We start from the raw sequence: 26,366 nt of genomic DNA, 5'->3' as shown, positions 1-26,366 counted from the left end.
TAATTAATAATTTACAGAAGTATTCCCATTTTATTTTGCAAAGCACAAGTTAGCTGTTTTCTTTAAATATGGAAGACTCATTAGTCGCTATAGATAACTAAGATTAACAAAGTGCAGTAAACAGTTAATCTATCAATGCTACAAACAAGTGTGTTAATGATTATGAAAATAAATTGAAACAATAAGACAACAAATACCAGTTTGCAATATAAAGCACCATAACAGGTTGTTTTTGTACAGCTAAAATAACTAAGCGATTGACAACAGAACCCTTGTACATTCAAGTTACAAACGGCCATTGTGCTCTCTAACCTGGATTCTGCTTAGCATTGTATTTAAGAACACCACTTACCTATAAGCCTGTATATGCTGTATATCTATCCGGCTATAAGATATGATGAACATGGCAGCCCTTACCTCAGCACTCTTGTCTCTGCCAATTAATTTCTCCTGTGCAGTCCAAAAGGTGCCTCTTCCACAGAAACTGCCATGTGATCTTCCAGCCGACACTGTGTAATGAGTTTGCTATCAGCAGGACAGAACCATAAATTCAGCTCAGACAGAAAGAGAAGGCATAGAGAAAGAGAGAGAGGCTCAGGTGTAGCTGTAACCTCGATTAGCCTCAGAACAGCTGATGGCTCATAAGAGCTAAGAGAGTTATAATTCAGATGTCTGAAGCACTGATATTATGAGTTATATACCGCACTCAGTGGGCCCTACAGACTAGAGAAGAAATTAAAAAGAAAAACTTTAAAACACAAGGACAAGCTGCAGGTCACAGAAAACAAGCACTGATTCTAGGTCATATCTGTGTAATATTTATCTAAGTGCCTCAAACAAAACTCAGAATATATTTCAAAGATTTGATGCCACTAATTCTGGAAATCTAGGGGTTAACTCATTGTATCAATTGTTAACATAGCTTTATTTCCTGGCAGGACTGATAAACCTGCATGTTCTTGATCCTAGACAAATCAATAATTACAGGCTGCAGGTTTGTTGTAGGCTCAAGAATAGTTAATTGCACCATTTTTCAAAAACAGGCTCTTTGTTAAAGTCTGAATTACTGTAACGATGGGAGACATGTCAATGGAGATGTGGATCCAAATGCAGCTTTTAATAAAATCGTAGGCAGACAGGCAGGGTCAAACATCAGCAAACAATCATAATCCAGGGTGAGACAAAAGAGTAATCCACAAAACAGGCAAAGGTCAGGGCAGGCTGCCAACATTCAGAAACAAGAGAACAGTTCAGGGTTAAAAAACACTAAGCCAAGGCAAGAAAACAAGAAACTAGGAAACGCTACAGGCTAACAATACTGAGGAATCGATGAGTGAAAAACCAGGCTTTAAATAGGGTGATAAACTGATCAAGGTAACAAGACACAAGTGAATGCAATCAGTGATCAAGTAGTCTCAGCCTCAGACGCCACGCCCACGGACCGTTGGCTAAACATATGATACATATGGGACACAAAAGTGGAACACTTCAGGAGTGTTGATGTCGTCGTTGGATTGGTTGAATTCTACAGGATTTCCGTGAGAAGTGTGTGTTGTGTTCTTTAACATTACACATGGAAACAAAGATACCGTGGCTCCAAACCCTTCACGAAAGAAGAAAGCCGCCATGTTTACAACTGTGACGACTGGTGCTTACCAGGATCTATTAAATGCTAGATTTGTGAAATATTTAAGTTTGCAGCACAGAATCTTTAAAATATGTCAGACAGTTTTACACACCGGTCTGTTATTGTGGCGACATTTACACCCCTTGAAACGTGATGATGAATGAAACTAACTGTGATTGGTTGACATGTCGGTCAAACGGCCTCATGGGCGGGCCTTGGCCAATGAAAGCTGTCTGAAAGCAATTTGAATGTCTGGCTATGCGAGACTAGTGATCAAGAGTCCATGAAAAGGATTATAAGAAATGGAGTCCAGGCTGAATGTCAAAAGTACCGGATGGAGTCCCTTCTAGTGGAGCTTGTGGGCACTTCACCTGGCAATCATAACAACACTGTGGCAGATACAAACCAATTTGTGTCTCAACACACATCCGAACATAAAACCTATGACACTATTTCAATGCAAATAACTGATGACAAAATAAATAAATAAATAATTGAAAGTTCATACAGAGAATTATGGAAATGGCACGCCTTCATAAAATATATAAAAACAAAATTAAAAATAAGTAAATAAAATAGTATTACATTGTAGGTATTACATTGTTAAATCTATATAAATTCCTTAATATATTTTAAATATAAATAAAAACATTTTTTACCTTTGAATAATATGTTCTACAATATTTACAGTTAAATTACATACATTATCTTTATATAACAATATAGTATTATTTATATTGTATAAAGGTAACTTAAAATTAACCAGCTGTCAGGCTTTTATGCTAAATGTTATATATATATTTTTGAGTACAAAATGACAGCGTACTTAATATAATGTAATTATATTAATATATAATATCATGTTACTACACAGTGCTCTCGCTCTCTGTTTATCTTCTTATATATAAAATGTAAAAAATAAAAAGAAAAAGAATAATGATGAGGCATGTGTATGAGTATGTGAGTCAATTTAAAGTTGTAGGATGTACAAAAGCAAAGATATAAAGCAATTAAAGTTTCACTCTGTGGGAGTCCAACAGCTGGATTTACAGCTAAAATAATCCTATTTAATTGACCAACAAGCCTGGTCTTGTATGGCTTGCTCCCATGGCTCACACAGCAAATGTGTATTTTACTCAGGATTTAGTAAGCTGGTGTCCTCATACAGTGTGCCAGGGTGCAGTATATGTTCACAGAATATGCATTTTGTTGAACATTAAACATTATAACACCAATGACATAAGAGAAAGTAAATGAAAAGTGAATAAACAACTTCAATTTAGTGGTAAAATCAGGTGCACATTTTTATTAATTTTAATTAACAATTAAATGTTTAGATTTTTGCACAACTCAGCCTGATGGAAATAATTAAATAAATAAATAGAAATACTTGGAATTAATAAACAAATATCTTAAAAATCTGCTTCTTGAAATGAATACTGGAGCCTATCAGCAAGACATGACACCTTCATAATTAAAATCACGTCTCAAACGCAAACGCGCGCGCGAGAACGCAGGCAGGCAGGGTTCAAGCGCGCACCAAACGTCGCACGCATGCGCAGTCACTGCGCATCTCACACAAGAAACGCAACGCGTGAGAGATGCGGTCACACCCCCTCGTCTTGTCTCTGTACGCCCCCGAGACCCGTGGGCGAACAACAATACTTAAGGAGTTAGATGCAGCCCACCTTAAAGCATCTAATATGATACAGATACCACACAATCTCTACAGGAACAGTCAGTGATACATGAGTCCACAGATTATCAGCATCTTGAGGATCTTAACTATGGATGAAGACGGTAAGATAAATGCGCATACTCCTAAAAGCTTTGAATACACTGGAAAAACAACACGTTTGTCTTCAAAACAATTTGTAAGAATTAAATTGTCTTTGTTTGCAGTAGCTCTGAGTCTAACTGATGTATTTTGCTCCGGAAGACATTAGGTCATTTTACGAGAGATGCTCGATAGTGCGGGGCTTCGTGCCGCAGCAATAAATGAGAACAAAGTGTGCTTTTGTGTTACATTTTGGTGCGATGGGCAAACGTTTCACTTTCGCGCTGTTCGCAGTAAAACCACGACATGTTAATCAGTGTTTGTCAGATTCATTAACATTCGTATCAGAGATTGAGGAGGATGTTGATGATAATACTACACGTTGCGCATTGTGGCGACCTTGTAAATTAGGTTGGGTACAGGTAATCCGTGGGTTGGGCATAGTGGACTTTGAGGTTTTAATAGGAATCCAGGTTACAGAGCATGCAGTATGTGCGCTTTTCCGGAGGAGGTTCAGGGAGGAGTAAGTTTAATAAGCATATATAGATAAATGTAGCAGTGTTCGAATTGAGTCAAAGCTCTTGGGGGGTCCCCAACCCCCCCAACCCCCCCCCCCCCCCCCCCCCCCCAAAAAAAAACAACAACAAATAATATACATATTAGTATTTATTTATTTCATATAATAAAATAATTTACTTTACTTTACTTGTGAATTTAATTTACTTTGTGTGTTTCATAACATGTTTTTGCAGCTGAGCATTTACTATGTAAAATTAAATAAAAATCTATGAAATAACAAGATGGCTCTTCTCTTCTTTCCCTTGTCCATATCTGAGAAAATAATGTAAGATGTAAGTTGTAATATTATATTTGTTGTCGTTACTGTGAATATATTTAAGAAAGCACTCCATGTTATTCATGCTACTTATTAAGGTTATTAATGGTGATATACTTTGAACAGTGCACATGTAGGCATTTTATTTCATTAAAAAAACTAATTTATCTTGAATGTAGTTACATAACCCTTTCATATTTTCAAGCAGAAGTTGTCATAGTTGGGTAAACTTCTATAGTGGTGAATGAGAGTATATGTTTAAATATATGTTTTGTCACAATAGTGTTTCTACAAGAGGGAAAAAATAGAAATAATTTGATACGATTACGATGCTGATGACCATTAATCAATTTTGATCTCTTGATTCACTATCAATTCACATGAATAGGCCTACTGTACTTACTTTTCTTGGGTTAAACTCAGTATTTTCTTGCATTAATTAATATTCACTTGTGTGTGCTTATACGAGTATCTTTTTAAAATGTATAATCTAGTGTTTGATCATGTCTAAATATTTATTTAAATGCAAAACCTAAAAATAAGTAAGCAGTTATGACCTGCAACACTCTTTTGAGCAACTAGAGTATGTATATTTATTAGAGTGGGTAAACAATGGCATTGCAAATGGAAATTATTATTTTTCTGGCCACAAAATGACTTTAATTTGCCTCTTTGCATTGAATTTAAAATCCTTTTCTCCACTTAACCTTAAATAATACACTAATTGTATTAGGCTATACATAATAATAGAAAATAGGATACAATTCATAACAAAAACGGTTGATCTGCATGTTTGTCTTCGGCGTAATAATCAATGCATGTGTGTCTCACGCACAATTCGTGAGAGTTAGCAACCCTGCTGTATCATCGTTGACACAAAAAAAGCCTTCACCTGATGAACATTTTCATCAGTAATAATGTCCTTAATTAAATTAACACTGTTTTTGAGCAGTTAAGGTTACTAGATTTAAAATGATTTGTTTAATTCAGAATGGGTGCAATGCTAGCTCCAAACAAGATTCTATTTTTCTCAGAATTACGTTAGATGGCTAATTACAACTAACAAGCCGATAGTGAGCTAGCATCATAAGATAAAAAAAAAAAACTATTGACAGACCAAGATTATAAGTGATTCTCTGATTCTAAGATAAACACTTATTCAGTAGCAATAAATTAGGTGTACCAAACAATCATAAAACAAAGAAATATTATCTTACCGTTATCGTGAGGTAAAATAATGACGAAGGATCACTCTGTCAGCCAATCACACAGCGACGTCGCGCCCGCAGTCTGTAAATTCCTTCAGAAAACAGCGTGTGGCGCACTTGAGCGTATTTTCAGATGCACATCTAATTTGAAGTAGCTTTTTATGGGAGCGGCACTTTTTACAGTCTATGGAGCGGCAGCGCAATACTTTGGTAAAAAATAGATAGATAGGGCTATGTCAAATATTGTTTCTATTTTAGTTTTAATGAAAAACCAGGGGACCCCCCAAGGTCATTTTTTTGGGCCTTATGGGGGGTCCCTTGATGCTTATGGGGGGTCCCGGACCCCCCCAGCCCCCCCTCAATTCGAACACTGGTAGCAATATAATAGTAGGACTTACTTTTCAGAAGTTGACAATTCCTATACTTTTGCATGTTATATTTAATCTAAACTATTGCTAGTATTATAATTATTAGACCAAATACCGTTTTTACTGTGCTTTTTTAATTGAGAGATATGAAATATTTTAAAAACCCTTTCCCTTATAGGCCTACATCATTAATGTACAGTTTAACCTAAATAGGATTATGAGCATATTATGCATCAACTACCCAGTAGCACAGATGTTTCAGTGGATTATCAAACAAATCAGGACATTAAAATAATACTCTACTTGGAGTCAAAGGCATGGTTATAAGGATAGATAAATGCTTAACTTGTTTCTATCTATGTTTATTTTAAAATACCATAAATACTGAAGCCCACATAAGAGTCACTTTAAACATTGCAGCAGGGTCGCACCTGTGGTTCTGAATAAATGCAATGGCTTGGAGAAGGGGAAAAGACTTTTTTTTATTGTAACTTGTACAATATTACTGTACCTCTTGGTCCACTTTTCTGTAATCAAAAGATCCAAACTAGAGAGTAGAGATTACAGTTAAATATGTTTTTCCATTATGTTCAGATAGCGTAATTGTCAACAACAGACATGCATGAGTGCTGTAATATTGAAATGTTAAAGACAATCACCCCCTCAAGGGCTGAGTGGATTGTGTTGTTGTTCTTATTGATTTAACTTAATAAGAAGTGTAATTGTTAGCAGTGTGTGTGTGTTTAAATCCATTATCTTTAGGATATTAACAATGTAAAACATTCTCCTATGACCTAGATCCGTGGCTTAAAATGACGGAGTGCCCCCAGGTGGTACACATCATGACTCTGGAAATGTACAATAATAAAAATATTAAAAACATATAATTAAATGGTATGTTCTCAGAGTTTTAGCTATAATTTAATCTCATATGCCCCTGAATTAGCCAGTGGCAAAAATTATTGTAATTGCAGCAATCTACTTTTGTTGTGCAATTTAAGAGGAAAATAAATATGCCGAATGAATGTTTGCAGTTGAAAAGAGAACTGAAAAAAACCTGGAGTTTCCACTTTGTTTGTCTTATGACCTTATGAACTAGACACTTTAAGACAGATATGATTTATATGTAGGCATAATTGCTATGACTTTCATTTCCTGTAAAAATCCTTTGAGCTTTCTTGCAGGAAAAGAAAATAAATTTCACCTCCAAATCTCCAAACTCTACAGAATTATCCTGCTGGGCTGCTTTCACTGAGATGATGCATCTTTCACTTTTCACTGATGCATCTTTCTCTTTATCCATTGCATCCAAATATAGCCTCTTTGCCTCATATCCAGCCAGACCCCACTCTGCAAGCTTGTTTGAGGAATGTGTTGTGTATTTAAGGAGATAGCCATCATCTTTCTGTTGTCTTGGAGTCAGAATGTAGCTCAAATGAATTTTTGCATCACTCACAACGTAACTGACCAAACGTATCCAGTGAACCCATGACTACAAATTATTCACTTCAGATCAGTTTCTGCATTATTTTACAGTTCCACTAAAAAGTATGTGCTTAAATACATGTCCAGTCTATCTTCATTGTGATCTAAGCCGGGTGCACACTATACGATTTATAATAGTAATTTCCCTTTCAAGGGAACTTCAAACTGCATCCTCTAGGAGTCGCTATGGGTAACACCTCGTCGTGACCTGTCTCTGAAGCATACTAGAGCTGTAATCGGGCCATAAAAGTTAGGCCCGACAGGACCTGACCCCGAGAGGTTTCGGCCCGAGCCCGACAAGTACATTTTGATTGACAGCATTTTAAAAGCCCGAACCCGTTTACAGCCCGACATTATTCAAATGTGCGCACACACACAGCTCTTTTGCCTTTTGTCAAGAATGAGTCATTTGTACATGTTTTAACACAATTTATTCATAACTAACGTAGACTAGACCACTTGGAAGTTGGAATAAAGAAATAAAATAATTTCTCTGTGACATCTTAAAATCTCAGCACTCTAAATAGACATAGGCTCATTTAGCCTATAAATAGACCAATGCACCAATAAAACAAGTCTTTTTTAACAAATTAAATTAAATTAAAGTCTTCGCCGGATTTGCTTCGCACTAGCAGCTGGTATTTAATAAAAGAATAATGCCAACATTAGCTTATTAGTTATTATTTGAAAAATCTTTACTCACAGAGATTAGGCTAAGCCTAAATGTTTTTGTGGAGGAAAATGATTGCACTGATGGTGCGTCATTATTCACTCATTATTCTCATTATAAACAGGGTCAAACATGGGTCTTTTCCACACCTCAGACTTTGCTTTAGTTGCTGGTGCAACCAAACCGTAATCGCCCCCGATTACGTATCGTAACCGTAGTTGCCTCGACGAGCGTTTTCTTTCTGACCATAGCCCCCCAGCTCAGGTGAGCCTTCCATTTTTGCCTGATCTCCATGCAGAGATCAAAAAGGAATGGAAGAGGCTGTTTTCTTCTCGCATCCATCGGTTTCAGCATAAGAGTTATGCTGACATCGAGGCGATGCGCGAAAGCGGCTATGAGAGAATGCCCTCCTGTAGAAAGAGCTTTCTTTCTGTGGAGGAGACGTCCTCTCTTAATCTTCCTCCTTGCCATCTAAACCCCTTCAGGATACATCTCGCTTAAAGGTCCCATGACATGAAAATTTCACTTTCTGAGGTTTTTTAACATTAATATGACTTCCCCTAGCATGTATGTGGTCCCCAAGTTTCTAAAAATTTTAATCGGTGTAAATCGAGATTTTACTATCTTTCTCTGCCTTTGAGAAAATGGAAGCTCAAACGGGCTGATCTGGAATCTCCTCTTTGTGATGTTGTAAAGAGAAATGTTACCTCCCCTTTCTCTGCTTTGCCCGCCCAAATATTTACATATAATTCAGTCGCAATGTCAGCACAGGCGTTACAAACAGACTTTTATGATATGGATTCGACAGCACCGGCACAAACAGTGAGTAACAGTGTTTATTAATGCCTGATCTGTGATCAGTGATTTCTGATGTGTAGTTAATCATTCAAGTTCACACAGACTTTCTTTCTAAATCGTTTAATACTGTTTATGCATCAGTGAATCAAGCCAGTGACTAAACGATCAACTTCACGTTGTTTCTCTTAGTAGCATGAAACAAATCTGTTATTTAAATTGTGATTTAACTACAGAGAGCGATCAAAGAACGCTCCCTTTTTTTCCGGAGCTCTCACACATCGCGAGTATATCTGCACACTTGCCTAAACTGCCGTTACATTGAATGACGCTGTTATGCTGCACAACAAAGCTCTTACTGTATTCATGTGTTTGCTGTCAGTTGTGGTGAAAGCATTTTGTGATAAAACGTGTTGCAATAATGATGAGATGACTGCATTCACGCGATAAACAGACTCTGTCTACTCAATGCTGCTCATCACTGCAGTCTTTCATGTGATGGGGAAAAGATCGAAAAAATAATTATATAATCAACAAATCCACGATTCGTTAATCTCGACAGCTGTAGTATATATATATATATATATATATATATATATATATATATATATATATATATATATATATATATATATATATTAGAGGGGTCCACATGTAATAGGCATTTCAAATGCAAAGATGTCAGCCAATCACAACAGTTGTCGTTTACTCTGAGTCTCACAGCAGACACGCCCCTTCAAACAGAGCATTCAAGCCAGAGGGCTAATATCAGGATATAAAAAATGCTTTTTATTTCTAAATTTTAAATGTAAAAATCATACTAACAATATAAGTACACCTAAGGAAACATTCAAAAGCATTTAAAGAAAAGGAAATAATCCATGTCATGGGACTTTTAAATGGCAAGGCATACGCAGCAGCAGATCCGGCTGTGGCTTCTTAACACACCATGGCGGTGCTTCAAGCATATCAGGCTGATCTGCTAAAAGACCTGGATAAAGGCAGGGGCCTTTCTCCTGATCAGGTAGCTGAGCTGCGCCGCACCACAGATCCCTCTCTCCGTGTTACCAAACAGGCTGCCTCCACCATGGGTCTATGGCGGCCATGGTGGTAACGGAGAGACATCGGGAACCTGCCAGACATCGGGAAGAAAGAAAAGTCTTTCTTTTTGAAGCTCAGGTTTTGCCTTCCAAACTTTTTGATACCTCCGTTGAGACTGTAATCGAGAAGTTCAGGGAGGCGAAGGCACGCTCAGCTGCTTTCAGATCCTTCGTTCCACAAAGGTCCAGGTCTGAGCCTGAACAACATAGGGGTCCTGGTCCGTCTCCGATCTGGCACAGAAGGCTGTTGTCGCAACTCACGCTGCTCCCCCACCTGCGGGTAGGGGTAAAAGGAATAGTGGCTAATGGGGAGGTAGGCAAGACCTAAGGGATGTGATCCAGATGAGGCATCAGCGTTCTCATCTGAATCAGAGCGATACTATCTACTCATTCTCTTTGGGTTTTTTTACATCTGCCCTTATCCTCCCCTAGAGAGCAGAGGGTCTGCTCTCCCCTCAGCATGATGGCGTGGGTGTACTGTTCCCCATAGTGTCCCCTAGAGGACGCAGTTCGATGTTCCCTTGAAAGGGAATGTCTCAGGTTATGATGGTAAAAATGGTTCCCTGAGTAGGCAACGATACACTGCATCCTCTAGCTTCCTGCCATGCTTCGGACGCAAGCTTCAGATGAAGAAGTGAATGAAGTGTTCTCCCGGCGCCTATTTATCCATAGACACGCTGGTAGTGACATCAGGGGCTGTTTCGCCGGCCAACTCGTTGGTGTTTTTTCAATGTATGCTTTATACACAAGACATGATGAGTTGTTCCCCATAGCGACCCCTAGAGGACGCAGTGTCTCGTTTCCTACTCAGGGAACCATGGTTACATTCGTAACCTGAGACGTTATGATTGTTGCTTGAGACTATAGGCCATGTCACATGTGATCTCAGTTGTCATTAATGTCTGACTGTACAACAGTTAAGACTCTATAAAAATAAACAAGAAGAGATGTCTGGAGTTTTACATCACAAATTGTAAAATGTTCGATGATGGTGAGCTGCATTCACACTCGGAAACAAAATTCTCGCTAGCAAACAATACCAGTCTCTAGCGTTCATTTTGACGGTTTGTCTTGAGAAGAAAGATGTTGTTGCACTATTTGCATCATTACGTTTTGTTCTCCTTATGGTTCTTGATTTGATGGTCATAAGAGAAGCCACACTGCTGGACTGTGACTCAAAACTTCTGACACTGTCTACATTTACATGCAACCAAATAATCAGTTCCTAATCGGAATGACGGCTCAGTCAGACTGAAAAGCCTTCATGTAAACACCTTAATTGATTTGACTGAGCTCGATCGGAATTAAATTTCGATTGCATTGAGGGGGGTGTTTTATTCCTTTTCTAATACGATTGAGAATGCATCTAAACACTTGTTCGGATTGAACCCCGAAATTGAAAGGACTGCGCATGTGCAATGAAGCCGAAATAGTGTAATGACATATTGCGCACAGAATGAGTGGCTCTTCCTTTTGAATAAAGTGTTGTATAAATGCATGTCCTGTCATTATAAAACTCTCCTTTCAATCGGCAACTGTGAAGTGGAGCAGGACAACCTCCCACCAGTCCTTGTTTTGGATTCTCATCCACAGGCAACCCGTTTTGCTTTAAAAAACAAATAAAGAAATAGTGTAGGAGAGGGGTTATTATGTGCAAACAGTGAGAAACTTTATATTTGTGCAGTGTGCGCATGTAAAAAAAAAAAAAAAAAAAAAAAAAAACCCTATTCTGATTTGAAGCTTGTGACATAAATATGCACATCGACCAGATAACTTTATTTAGCGTTCATGTAAACACTACATTCAGATTCATCAATCTCAATTAATTCAGTCCGATTTTACCAAAAATTGTGCATGTAACCATCAGAATTTAATCGAAAGTAAAATTTGATCACAATGGTCATTAATCGATTGCCGGTGAGTATGTCAAACCAGCCATCAAAGACTATATATTTTGGCTTAGGATCAAAGGAATTTTTTAGGATTTGCTAAATTTGTCTCAGATGGTCAAATCTGGCCATAATCGTCCAGTTTACACCTGGCTTTAGTTCGTCATATTTTACGACCAGTTTATTCAGAAATCCCAGTGAACTCACATGCCTTCCCTCGCAAATGTATGTGCTGGTAAAGAAGTGAGAGGAAGTGACAGTCTTGGCAGACTGTGATGGAAGTGTCAGACAGGTGGTGATTGACTGTGTGAGAGCAGTCGAGTCTCAGTCACAGATACTAGCTCTTCTGCTAGCTGTGAAAATGCCTGCTGATCAGCCTTGCACAAAGGTAAAAGGAAATTATTAACATCCACCTTGGCCAAGATGGTCATGTTTTGCTTTGTAATGTTTTAATCTAAAAGAAACATGACAATGACCTTAAAACTCTCCCTCATGCTCTATTTTCTGTCCTCATTATATTTCTATTTGTGGAATTTTCCTTTTAAATAATTGCGTCCTTCTAAATTATTGCTAAAGGCCGGAAGGATGGACAAAAAGCATTTGCTGACCGAAGGAAAATATATTTTTATTCTCAGTGATTCAGTGTAATCTAATACTGTACAGAGAGGTGGGTCAAATGGTGGTGATACAGTGATATTTTATTTAATTAATATATTTGATATGTGGACCAACATTAAGCTTATCAGCACCAACTTTTATGTTACTTGTCCAGTGTTAAGAGTGAAGGAGACGATGAGAGATGGTGGGCAGATATTAGCTCACCAAGAGAACACTTATACCCTTAGTCAGTTAGAAACAGAACCAGTAAAAAAATGGCAGCCCAAAGTAACCTGATTCGTAAGCCTGGGGTACTACACCCCCCACCCCACCTCAAGGAATGCCGGACCTGCACCATTAGCAGAGGCAGCCTCATGCTAGGGTTGGACTGTTGGGCTGCAGGCCATGGTTAGGGGAGGGGGTACCGGAGAAACCTCTCTCACGCCCTCAACAAGCACCTCTTGAGCACCCCTAGAGGACGCAGTGTCTCGTTTCCTACTCAGGGAACCATGGTTACATTCGTAACCTGAGACGTTATGATTGTTGCTTGAGACTATAGGCCATGTCACATGTGATCTCAGTTGTCATTAATGTCTGACTGTACAACAGTTAAGACTCTATAAAAATAAACAAGAAGAGATGTCTGGAGTTTTACATCACAAATTGTAAAATGTTCGATGATGGTGAGCTGCATTCACACTCGGAAACAAAATTCTCGCTAGCAAACAATACCAGTCTCTAGCGTTCATTTTGACGGTTTGTCTTGAGAAGAAAGATGTTGTTGCACTATTTGCATCATTACGTTTTGTTCTCCTTATGGTTCTTGATTTGATGGTCATAAGAGAAGCCACACTGCTGGACTGTGACTCAAAACTTCTGACACTGTCTACATTTACATGCAACCAAATAATCAGTTCCTAATCGGAATGACGGCTCAGTCAGACTGAAAAGCCTTCATGTAAACACCTTAATTGATTTGACTGAGCTCGATCGGAATTAAATTTCGATTGCATTGAGGGGGGTGTTTTATTCCTTTTCTAATACGATTGAGAATGCATCTAAACACTTGTTCGGATTGAACCCCGAAATTGAAAGGACTGCGCATGTGCAATGAAGCCGAAATAGTGTAATGACATATTGCGCACAGAATGAGTGGCTCTTCCTTTTGAATAAAGTGTTGTATAAATGCATGTCCTGTCATTATAAAACTCTCCTTTCAATCGGCAACTGTGAAGTGGAGCAGGACAACCTCCCACCAGTCCTTGTTTTGGATTCTCATCCACAGGCAACCCGTTTTGCTTTAAAAAACAAATAAAGAAATAGTGTAGGAGAGGGGTTATTATGTGCAAACAGTGAGAAACTTTATATTTGTGCAGTGTGCGCATGTAAAAAAAAAAAAAAAAAAAAAAAAAAACCCTATTCTGATTTGAAGCTTGTGACATAAATATGCACATCGACCAGATAACTTTATTTAGCGTTCATGTAAACACTACATTCAGATTCATCAATCTCAATTAATTCAGTCCGATTTTACCAAAAATTGTGCATGTAACCATCAGAATTTAATCGAAAGTAAAATTTGATCACAATGGTCATTAATCGATTGCCGGTGAGTATGTCAAACTAGCCATCAAAGACTATATATTTTGGCTTAGGATCAAAGGAATTTTTTAGGATTTGCTAAATTTGTCTCAGATGGTCAAATCTGGCCATAATCGTCCAGTTTACACCTGGCTTTAGTTCGTCATATTTTACGACCAGTTTATTCAGAAATCCCAGTGAACTCACATGCCTTCCCTCGCAAATGTATGTGCTGGTAAAGAAGTGAGAGGAAGTGACAGTCTTGGCAGACTGTGATGGAAGTGTCAGACAGGTGGTGATTGACTGTGTGAGAGCAGTCGAGTCTCAGTCACAGATACTAGCTCTTCTGCTAGCTGTGAAAATGCCTGCTGATCAGCCTTGCACAAAGGTAAAAGGAAATTATTAACATCCACCTTGGCCAAGATGGTCATGTTTTGCTTTGTAATGTTTTAATCTAAAAGAAACATGACAATGACCTTAAAACTCTCCCTCATGCTCTATTTTCTGTCCTCATTATATTTCTATTTGTGGAATTTTCCTTTTAAATAATTGCGTCCTTCTAAATTATTGCTAAAGGCCGGAAGGATGGACAAAAAGCATTTGCTGACCGAAGGAAAATATATTTTTATTCTCAGTGATTCAGTGTAATCTAATACTGTACAGAGAGGTGGGTCAAATGGTGGTGATACAGTGATATTTTATTTAATTAATATATTTGATATGTGGACCAACATTAAGCTTATCAGCACCAACTTTTATGTTACTTGTCCAGTGTTAAGAGTGAAGGAGACGATGAGAGATGGTGGGCAGATATTAGCTCACCAAGAGAACACTTATACCCTTAGTCAGTTAGAAACAGAACCAGTAAAAAAATGGCAGCCCAAAGTAACCTGATTCGTAAGCCTGGGGTACTACACCCCCCACCCCACCTCAAGGAATGCCGGACCTGCACCATTAGCAGAGGCAGCCTCATGCTAGGGTTGGACTGTTGGGCTGCAGGCCATGGTTAGGGGAGGGGGTACCGGAGAAACCTCTCTCACGCGCTCAACAAGCACCTCTTGTTGGCAGAGCAAGAATTTGCAAATATGCCGACAGAAATAGAGTGCAAGGTATTTTTTAATAAGCGTGTTTTTGTGTTTTGCTTTTGTACCGAAACTGGTACCAAGAACCATGGATTTTCACTGGTATTGGTACCGAAAACTGAAATTTTGGTACCGTGACAACACTAGGGTCAGCAAATTGCGGCAGATCTGAAAAAATCCCCGGTATAGTACTCTTCGTTGAATGGAAAATTGGGTCTGTGATAAGATGGCAAACAGAGCAAACCTAATGCTGAAAGACTAAAAATAATGAAGGTAGGACTGCTTTTATTATTTATAGGAGTTCTCTCTTGCGCTGATTGGATCGATTGGATAGATGGATGTGATTACTGATGATGAATTGGCTGCATTAATTATCTGTGCGTGCTCCTCCGGAAATTTGTTAATAAAACATCACATAGTTGTGGGTTATCAGCCAAACACTTGAGCCAATTCTGGCTTTAGTGACACTGGAGAAATGCTTCTTAAAGTAGATGAAGTGCTCAGTGCACTTTAAAGTGCCATTTTTGTTTGTGCCCAAAAATTGTTCCCAGCAGACATGTAATACAATAGTCATGGAAGTCATCTCGTCCCAGCTGCATCAAACACAGAGCCTCTGCACATCTAATCTGTCCTCTGCTGGAGTTTTATTACCCTGTATGTTCAAATGTTATTGTGTACCTGAGGTCTTCTCAGATGAGGAGTTACCACTGTCTACAGTCCATCCCTTAGGACAGTGGTTCTCAAACTTTTTACAGCTGCATACCCCCTGGGGCAAAATTCTTCTGTGTACCCCCTTCTTCCACTTAGACCACAGTCACACCTTTTCTACACTGTAAAAATTGTTTGTGATTTTAACAGTAAAAGACTGTAAAAATGGTACCGTAAAAACCTGTTAATTGGTTAAGAATAAGTTTCCATACTATATATGGTGAATAAGTGTACTTACCTTTAATTTAATTTTACAGTAAAATACTATTAAAAATATGTTTTTTGGAATTGAAAAAGAAAAAGTAATTGTATAATTTACAGTGAAAAAAACGTAAATTGACACTCCCAGAATTCTGGATGGCTGCTTGCCTGTGCTGGATTACCTCGACCCCCCCAATATCCGTCCCCAGTTGCAAAGTCATGTGTTTGTATTGATTATGTGCTTTTGTTGCTGAGGTGTTTTTCCTGTTGTCACACTGTACTCACAAAGGAGCATAGTCTGGGGGTGCTTCTCAATTCTTATTTGTGCATCCTCGTTTCCTCTCCTCGCTTCCTTTCCTCGCGTCTCAGCTCCGCCCCCTGTAGGATGCGAGGGAAGGCTGCAAGGAAAAGACGCGAGGACGGAGGGATCGAATGAAAGCTTTTTTTACACATTGGAATCCTTGATCACTCGAGCGTCACTTCGTTGCGTCATCAGCAGCGCTCAGAGGATCTGCCCTCATGTTGTTGAAATTTGTTTATTTAAGAAATTCATAATAAATAATAATAAAGAAAGATACCCTGTTGAAATATGTGAGGTGTGTGGTTTATATAAACTGCAAAAGTAAAGTAGAAATCAAAATTATTGTGACCGATGTGAAGGGGGAGGAGAATTTATACGTGCGTCACGTTTTAGTCGATAAAACTCTTCCGCATAGGATGCACCTGTGTATCCTCTCCTCGACTTCTCGCGGTGCAATTAGAGAATTGAGATGTCCTTCAAGATGGCTGAGCTCGATCGGTTTCCGGGTCATAGGATAGAGGACGGAGGAGAGAGGAGACGAGGAGGGATATTGAGAAGCACCCTGGGTGTTGTTTTTTTCTTCTCGCTTCCCTAATGTTATGCTGTATTTCTTCCTCAATTCCCTGTCTTCCTGTCCTGTCTACCCCCTTGTCATATTGTATGTATATAGACAGGTTGATGGCTAATTTCGCTGGTACTTGTGACTAGTCACAATAAAGGGCTACTACTACTAATCTTAAACTTCAAAATAATAATCTGTAATCTGTATCGAATAGAGTTTAAATCGATCTCAGTCCGTGTCAATAATACAGAGAGGCTTAAAATCACTTTCCAGAACATTCTTGTTCACCATACCTGGCTGGTGGAATGATCTTCCCTTATCGTAAAACAAATAAATAAATTTTTTTTTTTTATTATTTATTACTTCTTTTTCTAGCTTTTACTTATTTGAACAATGTCTAAAACTTGGTATCATAAGCACTTCCTGTGTCTGTTTGCCTCTTAAAGAAGAATTGCTTTATGTATCCCCCAATTGTAAGTCGCTTTGGATAAAAGCGTCTGCAAAATGACTAAATGTAAATTTAAATTTAACTTTGCTCTTCATGTTATTAAGTGAAGATCTACTTAAAGATACATTGAACACGGGATTTGCTAAAGCAGCATATTCAGTGGGCATCCTATCACATGCACAATGCTTGTGTGAATGCAGTCAGTTTAGACTGCAAAAGATGAGGTAAGCTGATTGGATATCATGTATTTTACCATTAACAGCACTCCCATTTTCCTGCTTTTACATTAGAAGTGGTGTTATGCTTGTCAAAAATACATGTTCAGGTTTTAATGTTACTTTAAGTTGGGGTAGAATTAAATGAATGCCAAAACTAATTTTGTTCATGTACCCTTCTCCGTCATCTCACGTACCCCCAGGGGTATGCTACCCTAGGTTGAGAACCACTGCCTTAGGATACACAAAAATACTCATGTTAGTTTATGTTGATATCTATTTTTGGATACAATCAAGAGATCAACTGATATGAAATAAAAGCATTTTCATGAAAGATTCAACATCAGAAATTAGGCCTACTATATAGTTATACTGTGTCTTTTATAGGGCTGCACAAAAATCGTTAAACTGACAAACACAATTATTTTGAACAAAAATTATAACAATGATAATTGACATTCATCAGAATTATCACACTTTCACATAACCACAAATCCAGAGAACGTAAACTTGCACAGTTTATTTTACCTTATCTAGTTTCCTGTTGTATCATATTTATCATAAATATTAGTACTCTTGACATTATGAAAACTGGTACAAAAAAAGCTTCTCTTAAAAGCCAAACCTGTGAAATTCCTAATATTAAATTAAGCTATTCCAAATTATGTTGTTTTTCTATTAAACAACAACAAAATGTATTCAGCAAAATTCATGTTTTGATTTATTACAGTTCATCCTTGAGGTTTGCGTTGAAATATAATTTGCCAGGTTGGGAAGATTAAATAAAACTCTGGGCCGGAAATATATACTGTATATTTAAGAGAAAAGCTCTGATTGGGGATTTAGACTCTTAAAATTTGGCAAACACTAGTTTGAAGGCTTGAGGAGTCTTATTACCAATGCAAGATAACGCAAATGTAAAATGAAATGCAAATGAAACCTTTTCAGGATAAATAACCAGTGGGAAAAATATCACAGACAATTATAGTTTAATTAATTGAGAGATGCATTAATCATGAACACAATTGAAATACGATTTATTGTGCAACCCTAGGTACTTATACGTTTTTACTGTGCTTTTACTTTGCCCTGCAGTATATAAAGAACTTGGTTTAATATTGTTAGTGCAAACCTACATTCACAATGCAATATGTTGAAAAGCTAAGAATTCTATTCAAATTAATCCAGTAAAAAGAGTGAAGGTGTGTGTGTGTGTGTGTGTGTGTTGTGTGTGTTTAAACTGCTCGTCAGTCCTCTCTCAGGAGGATGAACAGATGGTTTTCAAAATTAACTGAAAGTGTACGTAAGTAAGTGGGGCTCCGTTCTGTCATTTAAAAAAGCCCTGAAAAGCCCAACAGCTTAAATAACCTCAAAATTAGCTCCTAACCCGTCGTAAATGTTGCACAACTGTTCTACTGTATCTCAGGATAAATATGCAACCAAAATACAATAACATTTATATTATGTAAACAAAATCTAATTAGTATAGCCATTACAAAAAGCTTTGAACCTAATACAGTACACAGATAGACATGTTCCGACATTTTGCTTTCAGCTGGATGAATAACAAGTGATGTAATTTACCACTGGTAAACATTCAGTGAAAAAATAACCAGTGTAATTGAATAGTGTCTCACACAGAAGCAGGGTTTAGACAAACTCTATCAAAATGATTCTTTGTTCTGAAATGCAAATATTTAAAGTGGCTCTATTATGCTTTTTCACTTTTTCAACTTTAGTTAGTCTGTAATGTTGCAGTTTGTGCATAAAAAAGATAAGCAAAGTTACAAAGCTCAAAGTCCACTTCAGAAGGAGATATTTTACTTAACAGAATTCACTTTTCAAAAATTGCAACGAACGACTCGTTTGGATGACAAAGCATATTTTCTGGGATTTGTGATATCACAAATATCGACGAGTGGGACGAGGCCTGGTTGAGCTGCACTAGAGAAGGCAACGAGTTTTATCACTATATCAGAGTATATTTATCGCTATATTTTCCCCAAGGCAGATGAACGTAGAGTGGTTACAATCATCCTGGTTTCAATCGCACTCAATTTGATTTGATTTTGATGCAATATTTCTACCGAAGCTTGCAGGTGGCTATGGTAAGGGGCATGACATTTGACGGGCTTTCATTTGATAAAGGATATATTCAAGCTGTTCATGCCAGACTGGGGAGAGGTGTTGAAATAATGTTTGTTTTAAACTTGAAAAATAATATGTTTTTTGTATGAGAGCCAGTTCTAGTACACCCCCCCCCCCCCCCAAAAAAAAAAACAAGACTTTGTAAAACAGCATAATAGGACCCCTTTAATAGGACAAAGTAATCTAGACTCAAGAGAGTAACGTACTTAGGAACAGTGAAAATCAGAGCAAGCATAAATATAGAACATGCACAGATGCATTACTTCCATGGTTCTTATGTGTTTCTAAGCAATCTTAGGGACAGCTGAATCTGAATTCTGGGATTGGAACAAATCTGCATTCCAAATGTGTAATGTGCAATGAATCTACTGTCTATAATAAAACTACCATCTGACATTTACTAGTTTATATGCTCCCCTTGTTAACCTTTTTATTTTTTTATTTCCACTCTATTAGTTTTATTTCCCCATAGACCAGAGTGGCACTATTATTAATGGGCAGAAGAAAAAATATTTTTTTCAATTATATTTCATATTCACATTTTAAAAATAGATTATTATGTGCAAAACAGAAAGAACCTAAATATATAGCATGACATTATATTTGGAGCTCTTTCTTTATGCTTTAACTTTCACAGCACTCAAGAATAAAGAAAGAGGAAAATTGGGTTTTGCTTTACAAAGGACTGTCCTATCCTTCACTGAGTTTTCTTATACACTAATTAATTCCTCTGAGATGCTGCAAGGCCTCCATCTTCATAATTAATTCAGATTTCTCCATTCAGTGTTGTTTCATTTGTTTAGCATTCTGCAATTTCTCTGCACAGACGTGTTTAGAAATGTCTGATGTTTATGCATGACATGGCATTTAACAGAAGGATAACATTTACATTCATTCTGATTGTGAAGACATTTATAATGTATTAGTCTTATATTTTTTCACTGAACCTCTGCAGTGATAATGTTAAGCATAATTACTATTATTGCAGCTAAATAAATATAATTTTTTACAAAATATATTTGTAAAATATTTAGATAATATATATACAGATATCCTTCAAACTTGCCATGTTCTTCATATAGTTTCTCCAACATGTCTTTTCCCCTTTGGCAGATATAAAAATGATGCCTATAATTTACTATGTGCTCATTTGTACACATACTAGTGGTCCAATTAAAGCAAGATCATTTGTGAAGAATCTGGCAAATCCAATGATAAGTAATAATTGGGTAATTTAAGACTTTAAATGGGATCCTTTACTCATTTTATTTAGTTTATTCAGAAAATGTATAGCTAATGATGCTTTTTTAAATTCTCTCTAGGAGGCACCAACTGAGGGGGAAAATAACGGGGGTCCATTTAAGATGACTCGGACGGATCCCCCTGACATATTAACATCAACTTTGTATCGAGACATAAAAATTGGTCGTAACTGTGGGCTCTCAAAGTATTCTGGATCTTCTAAGCAATGTGATTCCCAAATGGTTGGCCCACTGGATCAAAACTTTGAAACCATTAACAAAAGACATTGCCGTAGCTTTGACTTCATTGAGTCATTGGATGAACCAAGGGACTTTTCCTCGTCCATGGAGTATCCTTATAGGTCTGATCAGAAAACAGTAAGTAAGGATGCAGTCTGGAATGGCATTGGACAGCAGGGACACTTACGTTTTTCCTCACCAGATCTGTTCAACTCACGGCTCTGCCATCAACAAATTAGCACAGACAAAACCAATGAGGCAGCAAAGACTAGTGTTCATGGCAAGCCTCGCTCAAAAAGTGCTCCAAGGGTTCGAGCCACCCTGACTCCTGTACCCATCACAGTCTCTCCACCTGCAACCAAGAGGCGTCAATCTCCAGTGGACCCCAAGAAGAGATCTGAATGTTTGCCAAATCGAGAAGCCTCCCGTTCAACCAGGGCTTTAGTGAATGAGGTTCATCCAATCAAGTTACAACCCCACACACCCCTCTATGTTTCTGATTGTTTTGAGGAGAGCAGACAGGAGAAACAAGCAAACACTCCCCACGTTAGGTACCGTGTTGATATTAAGCCAGATGCCTCAGTTCTCCAGCACACTGCACAGAAGATGCCTACTCACAGAAGTAATGTTCCCTGGCAGCTTTCCTCAACATCAGGGATCAGGAATGTCTCATTTTCAAGTCAGATATTCACTTCTAGAACGCCTACTCCCAGTGAGTGTTACAACATGGACTACAGGCAAGCTTATCAATATCCCAACAGCTCCCATCAGTCTGGTAGTTACATTCAAACTGGAGAGAACCCTTTTGGAAGGACTTCTCCTAGAGACACAAGGGACTACAGAACCTTGTCTAATCCCAACATTCCAACCAAGTTCTTCTACACGGATGATCCCTGCAGGTTTCCAGTTCACCCACCTAGTAGGAAATATTATCAGGATGACCAGTACAGTATTAACAGCAGCAACAGCCAAAATCCATCCATCAGTAGTCAGTATATACATGACCCAAGGACTCGGTGGGTTCATACTTTGCCTGTACGTTCATACTATGCAGATTCCCATCGTGGACCCTTGGATCCATTCTACAGTAGACCATATTCAGTGAGTGAGCCAGGGCCATACTTCATATCCACCCCTCAGAATGAAACATACTTTCAGGAGGATCCAAGAGTTTATGCCTTTCCCTCTGAGCCCTCAAGGATGTTTTATACAAAGCCTTGCCATTACCCAGCAGACAATCCTATGAGAGCATATCATACGGAGGGACGGCGGCGGCCACGTATGTCCCAGGCCTTTTCTGATGACTGGAACCGGTCAAGCATTGCTACATATTCCAGTCAGTATGCATCCTCACAGGCTACTCCACAGCGAGTGCCATCAATAAGCCCATGGTATCATAATGACTTTACTGAGCCAAGTCGTTTAGGAGCAGATGTCCGGAACTACTCAAAATCCTGGGACAACATTATTACCCCTCATATGGACAGAGAACATGGCGTTTCACGAGGCAGGAGTTACGAGAACCTTTTCCATCATGGACGGCCAGGAGTTCCCTTGGATAACAGTCAACAACCAATTATTGTGAACCTTTCTAGTTCGCCAAGACGATATGCTGCCTTGTCCCTCTCTGAAAACTGTCTAGAAAACTGTGCTGGTGACAGAAAAAACAGCATGAGGGGGCAATGGTTTGTAACCCCAGAGATTACAATTACTGACAATGACATTCGTGCAGCAAATAACAACAAGAGAGATGGGAGAACTAACAGCTGGAACATCCAAAATACAGCGGGATGTCAAACTGCGAACTTGAACAACTTACAAAGACCAGCAAACCCACCAGAATCCACAGAGAGAAAGAACAATAATTACTCACTGCAGCAAAGCCTTGAACAGCTTGATGAGCTGCTAGCTGACCTAGTCATCGATTATAAGCCTCAAAATAGCAGGAGACCAAGTAAGGATCGGATAGACCAACTCAAACAATTGATTCAAAATGATGAGACCAAAGAAGGGAAGCGGGACATAGATCAAGAGGATTCAGGAGTTTTGAACACACAAACAGACTCCTCCAAGACCAGCCCAGACACATTTAAAGACCCAGACAGTGGTTGTGAGGGTTTTCAGAGGAGTGTTGAGGATGTTTCTTTGAACCATATTACAGAGGAGGATGACACTATGGTGTGCTCCAACAGGAAATGCTTACGCAAAGACACTACATTCAATGCTTGCTTGTACTTCAAGTCCTGCCACAGTTGTTATACTTACTACTGCTCCAGGAACTGTAGGCGAGAAGACTGGGACATTCATAAAGAGAGCTGTCTTTATGGCCGCATTAGTAGTGTTTGCAGGCACATACTAAAACATTGTCGAGAGAACTCTGATGTACATAAAGACTTTTCACGCATTGCTAGGGTAGGGTATCTGTCCCGTGGAAGAGGAGTACTGTTCTTGGGTTTTCCAAACCCTGGGTGCGCAGATGACTTTATTCAAGTTGGTCTTGACAGCCTTACTATCTCTCCAACATATCTATCCCTTCGAGAGTTAGACAGTTTCAAAGACAACCTTGGGCAGTACTACAAAGAGTTGCTGAATGCAGGCAAGGAATATGACCCAACTGAATGTTTCGTTCTGAATGTCTCCATTGCTGTTGGAGACCTAGTGCCTAAACTTCCTTCTCCCAAATTACAAATGCCAACAGTTCGCAAGTATGCTAAGGTCTCATTGGCCTCCTCAAGCCCAGATAAGAAAATATTTAAGAAAGAATGTGAAATGGAGACTCTGATTCTCACCCCACCCCCTGGGACATCTGACATTGACAAGGAAGGCCAAGAGGGCAGGAAAGCAAGAGAGATTTGTTTCATTAACATTCAAAGGGAGCTTCGTACCCGGGGCGTATTCCTTCGCCATGAGTTTCCAAAAATATACAACCAGCTTTGTGAGTTTGTTGAGAGCAACAAAAGGTTTACCCCCACCACCATCTATCCCACTGACAAGAGAACCAGAAAGCAGTTCATGTGTATGATCATGGCAGCATCTGAACCAAGGATGCTTGACTGGGTTGGTGCACCACACCTTCTAGATGACATAATATAATCCTATGCATCCAATATAATCAAGCTTTTTAATAGTGAGACTATATTGTTTTTCTGTCTGGCACTAAAAACTATAATTAATACAAGTTGCTTATGGAATAAAAAGCTATGTACAGTACTTATTAGAAAATACAAGCACATATGCTTTGTCTTAAAATCTGTTTACACAGAATCAAGATTTTTTTGCATTTTCTGTGCTGATATTTGGGACAAAATCTTTCTGCAGTATGGATTTAAACACTGTAAAATGTGTTTAATGGAGATGAGAGCAATGTACTCTTATAGGCAAGGAAGATGTATAAAACTTTGTGAATGACAGATGTTTCAATTCTGTGGAAGTTGTTTAACTTTCTGTGAATTATGTGTGGGCCTGCTTATAGTTATATTTCTTGTGCTAGTATGTTGCACTGAGGATATAACAACTAGGAAACTTTGAAGACCCCCTGGCAATACAATACAATATTGTCTAAAAGTCATTGTCTTTAGCCCCTTGAGAGGATAAATATGCACTTGCATGGAGAATGCATGCTGGCAAGGAAAAATGCAAATTCACTTTAAATTTTGCAATGGTTTGCCAGTTTTTTTTTAAATAAATTGTAGTCATAGTCATTATCTGTATGGCAGACAAAAGCAAAAGTTAGGTAATTTATTTTTTTAGACAAATTCAAATAAACTGCTTGGAAGATTTCACAGTATTGTACATGGCAACTGCTTTCTGTATTGTATTAATGGAGTACTATATCTATTCACATTGTTAAAACCTTTATCTTTGAGTTATGCACATTTTCATTATACAAATGAGATTACTTACTAATTTATTCATCTGACGTGAAGGTTATTATCTGTATTATTTGAGTGTTTTAATTATTATTATCTCATGGTGTTTCTATTGAAACACTTATTGAAATGTTAAAAATTATAAACATTTATATAAAATATGCTAGTCTTATTTTAATCATTTATAATGACTGACAAAACTTAGATGCTTATATTTGAAAAGTAATATTTCAATAACAAAATATAAAATTTAAAAAAGATTTAAACAACTGTGTATAACACCATTGTATGCAGGACTGTGTTAGATATAGCACTTTATAAAAACTGCTGAGGGAAAACATATTTATGAACAAACCATTTAGGTAATGTTATCAATAGCATGCACACAACAAACCTTAAAAGACAGTGTTACTGTGTTTATTTCTGTTGCCATTTTTATGCCATTTATCTATTTACACTGTTCATTAACTGTTGTGTTCTGTTGACAAGTGTTGCTTTATTTCTGTAAAATGCTCAATAAATGAAACACCCCAAAGGTCCTTAATGGCTCATATCTTTGACTGATAATATTACATAATAATAATAGCAATAGAAATGTCTGTCCATTTCTAAAAGCTTGGTCATCATGTTATTGCATTTTGTAGTTTTGGTAATTTTAGTGCAAACACAAAATGGCAAATACCTTTTTTTTTTAGATAGAGAGACTGAGTAGTGTTCTTTTTTCTTTTATGACCTTCTTTTTTTTAATGCCTGACTTTATGACTGACTGACATCACCATGTATAAAGAGTATGTCAAGGAAGGTAATAAACATGCTAAATATAATTGCATATTTCCCCCCTTTGTTGAATGTCATTGATATAATGAGGTCAGGATTTATGTTCATATACAGGCTAAATGATAAGGTGGATGTACATATATACAAGACCAAAAATATGAATTCTGGCTCCTAGAAACTTACATAAAAAAAAAGAAAGAAATTATTGGACCTCTGGGCCTGCAGAATATTCCCAACTATCACATCACTAGCAACTCTTCGCATAGGCCTATTACAGTATGTCTCATTTTAAAGGGGTGCTATTATGCTTTTTCACTTTTTTAATTTCAGTTAGTCTGTAATGTTGCTGTTTGAGCATAAACAAATCTGCAAAGTTACAAAGCTCAAAGTCCAATTCAAAAGGAGATAATTTATTTAACAGAAATCACTTTTCAAAAACTACAATGAACGACTCGTTTGGATGACAACGTATATTTTTTCCGAGATTTGTGATCACAAATATCAACGAACGGGACCTTCATTTGATATAGGAACTATTCCATGCCAGACTGGGGAAAGTGGTATTTTAATAATGTAAAATATGTGAAAAATACTGTGTTTTTCGAACAACTTAGTATGAGAGCCTGTTCTAGTACACCCCTT

General features: G+C 37.8%; 1 protein-coding gene across 1 annotated transcript; it reads left to right on the top strand.

Moving 5' to 3' along the window:
* Window positions 1-3,219: 3,219 nt before the first annotated feature.
* On the top strand, window positions 3,220-24,446 carry LOC132114456 (apical junction component 1 homolog). The gene is made up of 2 exons (XM_059522582.1): window positions 3,220-3,427; window positions 20,920-24,446. Exons 1-2 carry the CDS (start codon window positions 3,419-3,421, stop codon window positions 24,169-24,171), a joined length of 3,261 nt encoding a protein of 1,086 aa, XP_059378565.1. The 5' UTR covers window positions 3,220-3,418; the 3' UTR covers window positions 24,172-24,446.
* Window positions 24,447-26,366: the final 1,920 nt, after the last annotated feature.

This window comes from Carassius carassius, chromosome 34 (genome assembly GCF_963082965.1).
Source record: "Carassius carassius chromosome 34, fCarCar2.1, whole genome shotgun sequence".
Lineage (NCBI taxonomy): Eukaryota > Metazoa > Chordata > Actinopteri > Cypriniformes > Cyprinidae > Carassius > Carassius carassius.
Note: the sequence above shows the minus strand (reverse complement) of the source record. Positions and strands in the feature narration are given on the sequence as shown.